The following is a 13,746-nucleotide window of genomic DNA, read 5'->3' as shown; positions in this document are numbered from 1 at the left end:
TATTAGTACAGAAGAAGACAGTGCATGATTATTGCTTGGAGCATGTGGTTGTTTAGGGGATAATGCTAGCACCTTAGCATTGAGAAGTAATGGAAATTGTCTGTCTTGTTCTCATTCTTTCTGAGACAGTCACTTGTGATATGTCTTGTTACACTGCCAGGTCATTTCTCTCTTCAGGCTCCTTAAATATCACCTGTCCAAGTTGACAATACATCTCTCAAACGATGACATTATGCTTTGTCCCTTGCTAAATAGCTAGACACTCTCTTCACAAAGCACAAAAAGTTACACTTTCCTTGCAGAAATTAAAACATTACAGGGCAAGCACTGTGCTAGTGCTGTGCTTCCTCACACAGCGCAGGGATGCTCAGCCCCCTCCATCCAAGAGTCTCACCCAGCAGCCCAGCTTTGCTCTTACTCCTTATGAAGACTACTCCAAGAAAGGTTAAATTCAAAAGAGTGGGTTCATATATTAAAATCCTATCAAACAAAAAAAGAATATATAATGACCTTCACAGACTTTTAAATATCATTTTTTAACCAAGAAGAAGTTACTATTATCACAGAATCACAGAATTGTAGGAGTTGGAAGGGATCTCTAGAGATCATCGAGTCCAACTCCCCTGACAAAGCAGGCTCCCTACACCACGTCGCACAGGTAGGCATCCAGGTGGGTCTTGAATATCTCCAGAGAAGGAGACTCCACCACCTCCCTGGGCAGCCTGTTCCAGTGCTCCGTCACCCTCACTGTAAAGAAGTTCTTCCGCACATTTGTGTGGAACTTCCTATGCTGTACTTTCATCCCATAACCCCTAGTCCTGTCTCCCACATAATACTCTACCTGGGGTGAAGAGCCAAGCCTCACCACTGTATGGCTCCCAGCACAACTCGGCCCTCAGGTATTTATAAACTCTGGATCAAGATCCCCTGCTCAGCTTCTTTTTCTCACCGGCTAAACAGACGCCAGTTCCCTAACGTCCTCTCCTCTAAGGGGAGATGCTCCAGGCCCTTCCACCATCTTAGTGGCCACCTCCGCTGGACTCTTTCCAAGAGATCTCTGTCTTTTTTTGTATTGGAAGGTACACTGTTTTGAGTAACTCATTTTTTCTCACCAACAATTATTCTGTACAGAAGACAACTCAGCAAATTGCAGACCATCAACTCCTGAGACAAAAAGGGTTTCTTCCAGGAGCTGGTAGTGCTATAAATTAACCTCACTACAAACCTATACAAGACTGAAACACTGAAAGAAGGATGGTGAGGATAACAGTAGTGATTTTAAAACAGATTTTCTGTATCCAAGCTTGAAACACAATGTTATAAAGGTAGTAACTGCTTTCTGTTGTTTGCTTGTTTTCATAGCTGCATTTCCTTATTACAACGGCTGCAAATTTGTTTCTAACCCTGGGTAATTGTCTATCACAGGCCAAAGGAAGCAAGCCTAGTAGCTGAGAGCTGTTCAACAGGGCTGGAGGTACGGGATGGCTGCTCTTCAGAGGCTGAAAAAGCATACACATGAGCACACATTTTTACTCTGAGATAACAGACAGAATCTCCAATAGATTAATGTAGGTGAATGAAGCATGTAACGGGACATTTTCTGATTTATGCCTGTCCATATGACAGATTTTCAGACTGAAGTCAACAGAGAGAACAGCTTTCATCACAGTACCTGACTGGTGTGTGCTGTAGTGGCTTAGCTGGAACTCCACACCTTGGAACCAAAAGCAAATGTATTTTCATGTGATCTTTAAATCACCTAGAGTCAGACTCTCACCTTAAACTTGCAAATCCCTTCTTAAACACTGAGGCAGTAAGCTGATTTGTGAGGGCAATATTGAAGCGTGGTAGCACTTCTGTGCCTGCTGCTGGAATCAGATCAGATTATCACAGGGAAAAAAACAGTAAGTTTGAGAAGTGACCTTATTTAAAGCACACAATAACTAGTAAATTCAAGACTAAATAATTCACAGTAACACATAAAGATCATGGCTATGTATGTTTGTTGATTTCTATATGATGTTACTGTTGTGAACATTTTTTCCCCTCATTCTATAAACAACAGATATCTGCTCTGAATATACCCAGCAGTGAAGTGACAATGAAAAATGTCGACCATCTTAACTTGTCTTTCAAATACACAGGCACTATCTTTCCCTACACAATATTTGTTATATCTGAATATCTTTTTTCTCGTTTCTTTTCTGCGTAGATTCTTATACACTGGATGATCTATGAGCTTTCTACAAGCACATAACACTATGGGAAAAACTTCTAGGACATATTATTCATTCTCTCATCCATTCCTTAAGACAGAAGCATTGGTGATTTTACTTCTAACTTTAAAATCTCTTTCAAATCTGAAGGGAAAGAAGATGTAGGCTTGGGAGGGTTCCCAAAAAGCTGAGAGACAGAGAAAGAAAACATGGCAGTGGTAAGCTAAGAAGTCTCAGAGGTGAAGACACACACAGACACACACACACACACACACACATAAACATAAGGAACACTTTTAACTATCGGGATCCTTAATTATGGCAATTCAGAGAATAACAGAGAAGTGATAGAACAGCCAAAAATATTCATATATTTCAGGCATAAATTGATCTCCACTCATTTCTATACAATATTACTGTTCCCTTTTTCCCTCACTCCCCATGGCATCCTGTAGTTAAGAGTGCAAGAGCACTCTTTGTCATGGAGGTTCTCCCCCTCCACAGGACCAGAAAAATGCATCAGTAAGAAAAAAATTCTTGAATGAATGAATAATAATTTATTCTCCACATTATTAACCTTCATTAAAATCCAATCGCATTACAAATCTGTGGAAGGCCTAGATCTCATTACAACAAACACAATAAAATTAAGAGAAGTGATTTCTCTGAAAAAATCACAAGGTAAATGAACAGAAATTGCTGGCGAAACATGCATATTGAGCCCACTTTCCAAATAGCACTGGGACACAATGCCAGAGGTGACAAAATAGCCACAAACAGAAAGCGCATTTGTAGAATTACAGTCCAGAGCTATCTTCCAAAGTTGTTACTTTTAAGGAAACATAATGCAATTGAAATAGTTTCCTTCTTCGTAATCATTTGAAGTGCTACATGTCATAAACTGGGAATGCAGCATGTCATATTTTCAGTGGGTGCTCATATTCTGACATCTCAGCCTAACTGGTAGAATTCATTTGATAGAAAGAAGAAGGCATGACATCAAGTGTACTTCCACCAATCCCTCATGTTGAACATAATTCTATAAAATAAAGGTAATAAAGTAAAAAATATTTGAGATGTTTAATTATCTGAATGCACGTTGCCATTTCCAAGAGAAATTAAATAGTTTTCAGCAATTAATATAAATCTAATATAAATGCATAAAATGAAATAGTTTTAAAAGTTAATATGAGATGAAATACACTCATATACAAATGAAATAGTATGCTGTTTATTCACTATGGTTAGAGATATCAAACAGGGAAACCTTGAGTACAAATTTCAGTCATAAGAGAAATCAGTGTTCAAAATCATGCCTGCACCTATAATACCAGTATTAATTTTGGTCACATCACTCTTCTTTAACAAGATTTTCTTTCAGGAATCCATTTTTCTGCCAGAATTCTTTTATTCTGCTTTCCCAATCAGACAATAAGCTCTTATATAACACCATAATTTGATTCTACAAAATAGGACATCACACAGATTTGGGGAGGTGGGCGTAGAAAATTTGGGTTAATGGGAAATTAGTAAAGTTTCAATTTCAAATATATGACTTCTAAAACTTTAAAATATTTTCCAATACTGTGGAAAGGGCAAGATATTTTTCTCTGGTTTGCACAGCGAAGGACTGCATGAGCTCTCTCAGTAACGTGGCCAGCTGAGAGCTCAGTGCTCAGTGATGACCAAATCACATCATCATCTTCACAATGACTGAGCTCTACTTCTCTTATTCTGCCATTACATCTCAGCACCTTAAGTCAGTAACCTCATAACCTCATATTTTGTTCTTTCTTTGTTTTTAGTCACTTTTACAATCTTTTTTTTTTTTCTTTTTTCTTTTTTCCTGTTTGACAGCTTATCTTCATAAGTTATATAGAACTGTTCCTGATATGGGTAGAAATGCTTATTCATTTAATCCATAAAAATGGTTTTAGATACATCAGCTACTTCTTCTCCATTTGAGTTGATTTTATTTTGATTTCTAATCAAAATGTTTTTTTTATCAAATTACAGAAGAACAATATTGCCTTTATTAACCAAATCTGTAATCTAATTTTAAAACAAATCAAGTTATGCTGACAAGATCAGTATTCCATAAACCTGTTGACTATCTCTAACTATATTACATTCTTAATTCTTCATTAATCACCCCCTGTATTGGCAGTTCCATTACTCTGTTTAGAATTAAGGATGACAAGCTTTTAATTAATTGGGTGATCCTGATCCTTTATGTCAATTTGTTTAGTGTTACTTTTCAAGTCATCAGGAACTTTCCAGGACTGCTCCACATTATTTTGTTAAACACCAAGCAAAACCAGGTAGTGCTAAGAGTCCCGACAAGCCATTTTGGAATTCTGGATCTACTAATCACCTGAAGTGCCACCATCTACTGCATAATGTGCCCTCAACTGATTATTAAAATGGAAGCTATTTCATTATCATTCTATACAAAAGCATCATCTGGTCCAGTCTCCTTCCCAGTGCCAGCAGGAAGATTAACTGAGAAATAAAATTAAGAAAATGAAATTCACTCAGTTCTACCTCACATAGCCTAGCCTCCAAAAAAACCACAGCAACAGCAAAAACAAACAAACAAACCCCAAAAAACCAACAGGAATTAAATGCAAAAATAAGATTCATTAGCAAATGAAGCACAAAGAATCAATGATATTAAGAAGCAGGGCTTTTGTGAAGTCTTTCCTAGCCTTAGGAGGATGTTAACCTGAACTCGATCCAGATCTCACACTAGCATGAATGACATGATATTGCCCCAAAATTATTTCCAAAAAGAAAGACCTATGGGGAGAGGGAAAGAATCATGAATGCATCTGGGAAATCTCATCAGCACCCCTTCCCCAACACTTACTGCTGGTATTGCTTTTCCCTTCAGCTCTTCCAAGCTCCCATCCATGTTACCTGCAGCCCTTCCTACACACTTCAAATTATTCTGCAAATAGTATCAAAATAACACTGAAAAATAGCATGCTTCCAAAACTGCACAGTGAGGAACTACACTGACAGGAGCAAATCCTAAGATTTCAATATTTTTTTATGCTTAATTTTTAATAGATTTAGGTCCTATAAAACTGTGAGTGTTAAAAAGTTGGTTACATTAATGTACTTTAAAATTCTCAATTGCTACAAAATTAATACTACACTTTAAAACTTGAAAGAGCCTGATTATGAAAGCAAGCTGAAGTATAAAGCACAATAATGAATCATATTTCCAAAAAGATGCTTTTTTTTTTCCCCCCTTTTTTTTTTCCTCTGTTGAAATTAAAAACAGAAGTGTCAGTTACAGTTCTACAGTTAATAGAAACTGATAGGGTAAGATTAAATTAACCTGCAGTTATGCTCTTTGGGAATGAGCACAGACCAAAGATCTGTGAACATTAATCCCAAAACTTCAGAGAAGTTTTAATGGTTATCTAGTCTGGGTGCACCCATAGCATTTTCAAGTGCTGCAATATGAATTATAATCCACGTCCACTCTTTTACAGCTGCAATTGATGCCATGGATTAATGCAATGCAATACATTTTCTTGCCACATACAGTGATCCTCTACAAAGCATGATCTATTGACTTGTTACTAGCACTTTGGATAAATTGCTACAGCCTCCATACCACAGCACTCTGCTCTATAAAGAGCTGCTGTGCAGCCTGAGGTTAAACCAGGGATGGCAATACCGTAGGTAAGAGACGGCAGTTCTGGCAGAGGTGACAACTGATCTCTTCCTGCTCAGCCAAGGGGAAGCAGCCTGCTCCATCATATGGCTGATGGGCTTCAGTTAGTGAATGAGATTGGTTATCAACACCCGAATGTGCAGGCTGTGAAGTGCCAAGGACAAGCACCATCTCTTTCTGCAGGTCTTTGGCTGATACTGTCTGCTTGTGGGAACCTCAGAGAGCAAGCAAGAGAAGGCACTGCACCCAACAGTCACTTTGAGAATCATAGAATAGAATCATAGAAAACTGGAAAAGACCTTAAAGATCATCGAGTCTGACTGCAAGCTAACCATTCTATCCAACCCCAACAACCCTCTGCGAAATCACGTCCCTGAGCACCACATCTGAACAGTTTTTAAACACATCCAGGGATGGTGACTCAACCACCTCCCTGGGGAGCCTATTTCAGCGCTTATCAACCCTTTCTGTAAAGACAGTTCTCATAATATACAACCTAAACTTACCCTGGCACAACTTGACGCCATTTACCCTTGTCCTGTCACCTGTCACCAGTGAGAAGAGATCAACCCTGCTCTCACTGTAAGCAGGGAACAAGGTTTCCCCTCAGCCTCTTTTTCCCCAGACTAAGCAGACCCAGTTCCTTCAGATATTCCTTCAGAATATCCCCATAGGGCATATTCTCCAAGCCCTTCACAAGCTTTATTGCCCTTCTTTGACCTGTTCCAGCACCTCTATGTCCCTTCAGTAGTGAGGTGCCCAAAACTGAACTGAGTACTCAAGGTGAGGCCTCACCAATGGTGAGTACAGGGGCAGGATGACTTCCCTAGTCCTGCTCACCACACCATTCCTGATACAAGCCAGGATGCCATTGGCCTTCTTGGCCACCTGGGCACACTGCTGGCTCATATTCAGCTGGCTGTCCATCAGCACACCAAGGCCCCTTCCCATCAGTCAGCTTTCCAGCCACTCCTCCCCAAGCCTGTAGGGTTGCCTACGGTTGTTGTGACCAAAGCAGTGTTGTGACCAAGCTAGAAGAGCCCACCAACTGAGGTCTGCTACCTCTAATCATAAGTAAAGAGATATAAGGTGATGTGCTGCAGAATACATCCCTATAAAGAACTAACCACAAACAAAATCACCCCCCAGAAGAAATATGGGGAGAATTCAGCAAAACCACATCTTATTGCACAGTCCTGGAAGAAATCTTTCACTTAGTACAGAGAGCTTGCAGCTGCAAATACCAGAAAAGAGATACTAAGCAACACTGAATATAGCAAACACAAAAAGCTGAAAACTAATTTAGCGGAGGTCAGTGTCTGAACTTTCAGTTTAATGCCAATTCAACTGAGTCATCAGCATTGCAATCCTTTGAAAAAGTGGATACCATGCTTAATTCACACAATCTGACAGGAGCTTGGCTAGGCACTCTGCCTAGTCTCCTGCTAGGTAACTCAGCTGTGCAATAGCCCTTTCTTATGGATATAAGCATCATTAGAATTCTATATGTGACAATCTGCACAATAAGCAGAATACAGGTTGAACATGCCAGCTGATGTTCCAAATCAGATATCTGTTTCACAGGATGCTCACTGATCAACAAGCATGCAATTCTAGCATTCAATTCCAAAAGGAATAAGACCGAGTTTCTTTACTCCAAACTTTGTTTAAATACTTTCTTAAAAAATTATTCCATCCTACATCACAGCAAACTGGTAAACCTTTAAAGAGCAGGAGACTGGCGCATTTGGAACCTGCCAGTGAGATCTTCAGTGTTTCCAATTACTAGTTGGCAAAAAGCCCAGAAACAGTCATAAGTGCCAAATACATTTTTAAAAACAACAACAACTTATAAATATTGGTGTAATGTGGTCACTTCTGCAGTGACAAATGAAAAATATATTTTTTAAAGTATCACATTTATTTAAAGTTATTCATCTTAGTTTATTCTAGAAAAATGTTCAGCTTATAAACAGCAGAAATATGAGTAATAAAATTATAAAATTTCAGCACTCTATTTAGGCTCTACTCACAGCTGTAATGTAAATCTCTAATAATATCAATTGTGAGGTTAAAAAGGTAAGATTTCACTTGAAATCTTAAGGTAACTGTTCTACTGTAAAGGTAAATATTCACTCTGTCCACTTAATTTCTTTGCTTATAAATAAATGATTGGAAATTATACATCTTTCTGTACTTTTATTGGCTTCAAAAGACTAAAATAAGCATTTAAGATTAACGGCTTCAAGATGCAAATGAATGGCCCATCTTATATAGTCAGTGTCATATTTTCCAGAACCCATCACTGATGCTAACTGTATCTGATTTCCCAAGTCCTCTGCCTCCCATACCAACACAATGAGTTCTCATGCACAGCACACAGCCAAGGCTGCAAATCAAGCTCCCTGCCTTAAACACTCCAGCCTGAAAGTGCAGAAGGTGAGCAGCCCAAACCTAAGCAGTGCTGTATACATCCCACATCAGCACAAACAAATTTGATTCTGCTCTGCTCCTTTCACTTCCCTCATTCCAAAAATCAAATTGAATTTGCATGGAACCAGAACAACATTTCAATTCTCCAGATGGCCATGAAAAGTCAGTTTCTCAGTGTCAACATCATAGGGGTCTTAACGTTGAAAAAAAATTAAAAAACTAAGAAAATAAAAAACAACCCCTTAAGCTTACTTTTGTTTTTCAGTGTTTGCCCACATTTACAGATGAGCACTTCACACTTGCAGGAGGGGGACAGAGAGCAGCCCAGCTCCCCAGAATTTACCCACAGATGGATACTGTGCCCCTGTCTCTGTGGGCTTACTGCTACTGATAGCCAGGGCTCTGTGACTGGTAGTTGCTGTGAACAACAGTATAATAATAATAATAATAATAAGCATCAATACCTATTCCATTTGCAGCTCTGATAAAGCTGTAATCTTTAGTGTAAAGCTTCCTGTCCATCTATTATTATTTAAAACTAATAGATGTAACAGCTTATTAAAATCAAAACATTTGGGAAAGAAAAAAAAGCGCAACAAAAATACACAGGACTTTCCCCCAGCTGCTTTACAATTCTTCACATCTTACTGAAAATCACAGCCTTGCTCTAAACTTCTGTAGAGCAAGAGCGAGTAATTCTGCTGTGTACATATATTAAGCTCTGGACAGGCTGAACTATTGACCTCCTTTGCTGCTAAAACATCAGTTAATCATAAAGCTGAGCTGTTAGCTGTTACTCAGAGCAGTAGCAAATACAGCAGAATAACTTATAACTTACAGTTGATAAAGCAGCCTAACTGGACAATTTTAGATTACAACATATTTTCTACAGCTCCCCAAAGGAAAGGCAGGGTATGCAATCACAACTCAGAGATACAACTCAAAAATAAATAAATAAATAAATAAATAAATAAATAAATAAATAAAACCACTCTCAAAACAAAATAGCCACAGAAAACTACCTTAGAATTACTTGCAATGAAAATACTAACTTTGCCTTTGGTTTTAGAATGCTTAAGAAGTGAATAATTACAGGAACAACAGCAGGCAAGAAGTGCAGGCATTGTTGCCAGCTTGGGCACACCATGAGATGCAACTGGAAGGATGTAGACTCCAGCATCAGCAGCTCCTGATAATTTCTGAACAGCACACAAGGGTACACAATGCTGTTCTCAGCACAAAGTTTGTCTGTGCTCAAAAAACGGAAGAACAAAGACTATACCTGGCTTTTAAGAAGGAGAATTACAGTTTGCTTAACATGTTTTAAGCTCCCTTCAATCCTTTAATGACACTCTATTGTTTTGTAAATTTCATTGCTCAGCACTATCTTTAATTGTGGATATAGGACTGCAAACTGACAAAACAGCATGCGAGTTATTTAGCAAAACAAAGCCATGTAGCTTCAGTGTAGAGAAATATTACTTAGGAAATTGCAGTTAGATAAACAGGCTTCTGGAAGACTTAACTACTGAAGGAATTAAACCTTCTTTAGAAAACTATTTTGTTTGGTATTATTGGAAATGTTCACTAAGTCACTAGACAATGTTCTTACCATGAGGAAGATGGAAAGTGATGAAAATACTTAATAATAAACGTGCATGTCTGATACAGAGATACATACAGTCATTGCTCTAATTGTTCATAAGCTGGATACATCTCCAGCAAATCAAAAGCTAACTGATCGATAATACGTTGTTACCAAATGTCAAGAAACTCTAAATACTAAATGAATTCTGTAGAAAATCATTTTCAATCTTCATTCAAAAATAATGCTAACATTTACTTCGGTATTAAATAAACAGAAGCAGAATACTAACCTATTCCTATTGATGTGTCAGTGAGTTAGTTAGTTGTTACTGGTACCTGGAACATGAACACTAACAACTCATCAGATCAATGTTCACTAATGTGTGCTTTTTAATCTGTATAGAGAGCAGTCAAACTTCATGTTGAAAATTCATTTATTTCTCTCTACTTCACTTGACACTGATCAGATAATCAATTATAATTTGTTTCAGAATTTGAACTAATACCTACACAACTTGTAGAAAGACAAAACTGACAATGAACTCAGAGGGGAAGAAAAAAAAAAAGTATTTGTTTGAAAAATAAGTGAGCTTGTCAGAAACAAGAATTAGGAATAATTGAAGAATCTCCAGAAACAAGACACAGCCGCAGAGAATGTCATCTAATATAGCACAGTAAATCACCTGCCAGTCACAAGTACAAAATCAGGAGGCAGAAGAGACTGCAGTGTTAGTTATTCCATTCTTAGCTTTACCTCTTCTTAAAAATCTTCTTTTCAGAAACGACTTTTTATCAGTTACCTTTTCAGAGCAAACTCTTAAAAATACAATTCATATCAGCTTGTGTTTGTAATTATCTTACAAATGCCTTGGGATAAGCACTGTGGAAAAGGAACACCTGCCCCCATTTTCCAGCCAGGAGAGAAGGCAGCACGGTGACCTGATGTCCAACCTGATGCCTTGTGTGAGTCGTCCTGTAATGCTGGGCTCAGTGCTCCAGCCTTCACAAATTCCTGCTCACTCACCTTCTAACTGAAATTGGTTAATAGTGAAACTTATTCATTTTTGCTTTTCTGGAATACAAAGAACCCATCTTACCTTCAAGGTACACGGTGGAAAATCTTATTGTTATTAAAACAACATTACCATGAAAGTTCATGTTTTTTAATGGTGGTTTGTTTTTTTTTTTGCTTTGTTTTGTTTTAAATGTGGTTCATTTCAGAAAGAATTAAATTAAGTTGAAAATTTATGTCAAGTCAGACTAGCTGTTGATGCCTTACTTGCAGGTTTTTAATTTATGAACTCCACAATAACATTTCCCCTTAGTTGCTTTTAAAAATGCGTCAAGTCTCATGCAAATCATGATCTCCTTTCTTTTCCTTTCTCATTTAAAAGCTATTGTCTGTCACACACAGGGTAAATGAAATATTTTTCAAGTGCTGGGGAAAAGGAATCCAAACATTTGGGATTTGTTCATCTTGGCTCAAACTCTTTAAAACAGGAGCTGTTTTCAAATTTCTACTGTTTCAGGAGAATGTCTAAAACAATTCAGTACCATAAATCAATGCCTACCCTTACTTAGATCTCAACAGCTGTCATCTTAACTGAGACAGACAAAAATATCTTTTCACTTCACAGGAAAGGGAGATTAAATTATAAATAAGATCAAAAAAATTCAACAATGCCCTCAGTTTCATCTTGCTCCAGCTGCAAGCTTATTGGCTAGGGTTAAATGAACAGTGTGCCTCAGCTTCTGACAAGATTCTGCCCAGTTTCAGAACAGACTGTCTAATTTTCAAGGGATTCATACTTACTGACCTAGTTGACTGTAAGTATTAGCTTGTGATCTAGATATTGATCTTCTTCAAATAAGAGAAATGAATGGTAACAAGTGATTACATGAGAATTGGAATAGCTGTCCATCTGAGGTCTGTGACCAATGTATGAAAATAAACATTTTATCTTATATATGTCTATGTATATATGACTGTTCACTGTTAAATCTGTCACTGAAGCTCTTATTTCTTACTACTTTAATGTAGTTTTGAATAGATGGTTATCAGCACCTTCACTAAATCTACCACAGTGTGAATTTTCAAAATCTGTAAGTCAGGCCCTATAAATCTTGAGATTAGAAGAAAAACCCCACAATTTAAGTTTCCTTTTATTTACTTCCCAGTCTGATGCTCAAACCTCTAATTTTTCTCCTCTGCAACTATGAGAGGTAGGCATTATCTTTCTTATGGAAGCTGAGATTAAAATAACTCTAAGTAGCTTTGCAAGGAAGAGCATATAACACATGTTGGCAGTGCTTAATCTTCTTGGCGCTGGCCACGCAGAAGCACTTGAATAAAAACAACAAAACAGAAGTAGACTGCAAGAATTAGCAACACATGTTTTTGGTGGTAGTGGGTCAAAAATGGAGAAGAGAAGGCACTCCTAGTGATATCTGCACGTGTACTTTAGAAACTGCTAGAGATTCTGGCAGAGTGTGCATATGTGTTTGGAAAAAAGGTAATGCAGGACTCTGCCTTTTTTGCAAAATTCTATTTGTTAAACATAATTTTTCAATGTAAGTTCCTTTATGTTAAAGTTGATTTACAACGCGATTGAAAGGTGAAAAAAGAGGTTGACTGTCCTCTCCAGAAATGGAAATGAGGTCTCTTTTCTTCCATGAAGAGAAGTTTTCTTAACTGTCTATCACCTTACCTGTTTACCAGCCTCCCACGGTTAGCACGCATCATGAGAGACAGTGGCCAAGTAAAGCAGTGGATGCAGCATGCCCATATTCAGACAAAATTTGGATCCCAGAACAGTTTAGGATCCTCTCCATGCTAAAGAACCTTTAAGTTCTGCTACAGGTTAATTAGAAGCTAACAGACCTGCAAAATAACTACACGGATATTTTTTTTAATTATTTTCTTCTGAGCAGCACTTACCTGCACACTTGGTTCTGGTGATGAGTGGTGGTCCTGGCTGTCCGGTGCCACCTTCACCCGGTCTGGTAAGCAAGACCCGAATCTCATATTCAGTGTCTGGATCCAAGTGCCAGAGCTTGTAGGTTGGGGCATTGACAGCATGGGTTTCAGTCCAGGTCCCAGATGTCATTCGGTACTCCACTTCTTTCAAAATAATGGGTCCATCACCAATAATTGAATTTGCATTGAGCTGAATTAGCAAATAAGTTGGCCCAACGCCCAGCAACTGTGGGGGTGCTATTGGTCGAGGAGGCTCTGTATGGGAGACAATTAAAAAAATGTCAATGATGAAACATTAAGAGGAGGGCTCCTTCCATGGAAAAGTTTTTGGGTTTTGGACTGCAAAGATTTAAAAGCTGAAAGCAAAATCAAGCCAACATCAAGTGAAGAAGAGCTGAAGAGGATTTCAGCTCATAGAGGCTAGTGGCAGACCACTGGTATGTGATCAACATTATGTTTTCCATTTAGAAGTCTCAGATCATTCATATAATTTCCTACAGCAATCATTTGCATTTCAGAAAAATAACTGCTTTTCTTTTATTGGTAGAAGCTACATACATACCTTTCCTTAAAGAAACAGTTGTAATTCATCCACAAACTCTACACAGAACATTCTTAAAAATCACTATTGCTGCAATTTATCTAAAGTCTGTCAGTTATGGTGAAAGATACAGCTACCTCTTACAGCCTTTCAGAATGTTCGGAACAGAACAAAACTGCAATCACGTATTTCACAGAATCACGGAATCATGATTTCATTATTTTACTCCAAGAAAACTTACTACTGATATAGAAATTCAAACAATAGGATGTATACTGGCTCTTGTTTTTCTCTCTTCAAAACA

At 37.9% G+C, this 13,746-nt stretch overlaps 1 protein-coding gene across 17 annotated transcripts in view; it reads right to left on the bottom strand.

Moving 5' to 3' along the window:
- The window catches only part of PTPRK (protein tyrosine phosphatase receptor type K), a 389,675-nt gene that overhangs the window by 153,236 nt on the left and 222,693 nt on the right, over positions 1-13,746 (bottom strand). For all 17 annotated transcript variants that reach the window (XM_015858520.2, XM_015858509.2, XM_015858508.2 and 14 more), the window contains exon 7: positions 12,863-13,156. In XM_015858520.2, coding sequence (XP_015714006.1) covers positions 12,863-13,156 — 294 coding nt within the window. The remainder of the gene's footprint in view (positions 1-12,862; positions 13,157-13,746) is intronic.

Source organism: Coturnix japonica, chromosome 3 (assembly GCF_001577835.2).
Source record: "Coturnix japonica isolate 7356 chromosome 3, Coturnix japonica 2.1, whole genome shotgun sequence".
Taxonomy (NCBI): Eukaryota; Metazoa; Chordata; class Aves; order Galliformes; family Phasianidae; genus Coturnix; species Coturnix japonica.
The sequence above is the reverse complement of the archived record's forward strand: the minus strand, read 5'-3'. Positions and strand labels throughout refer to the sequence as shown.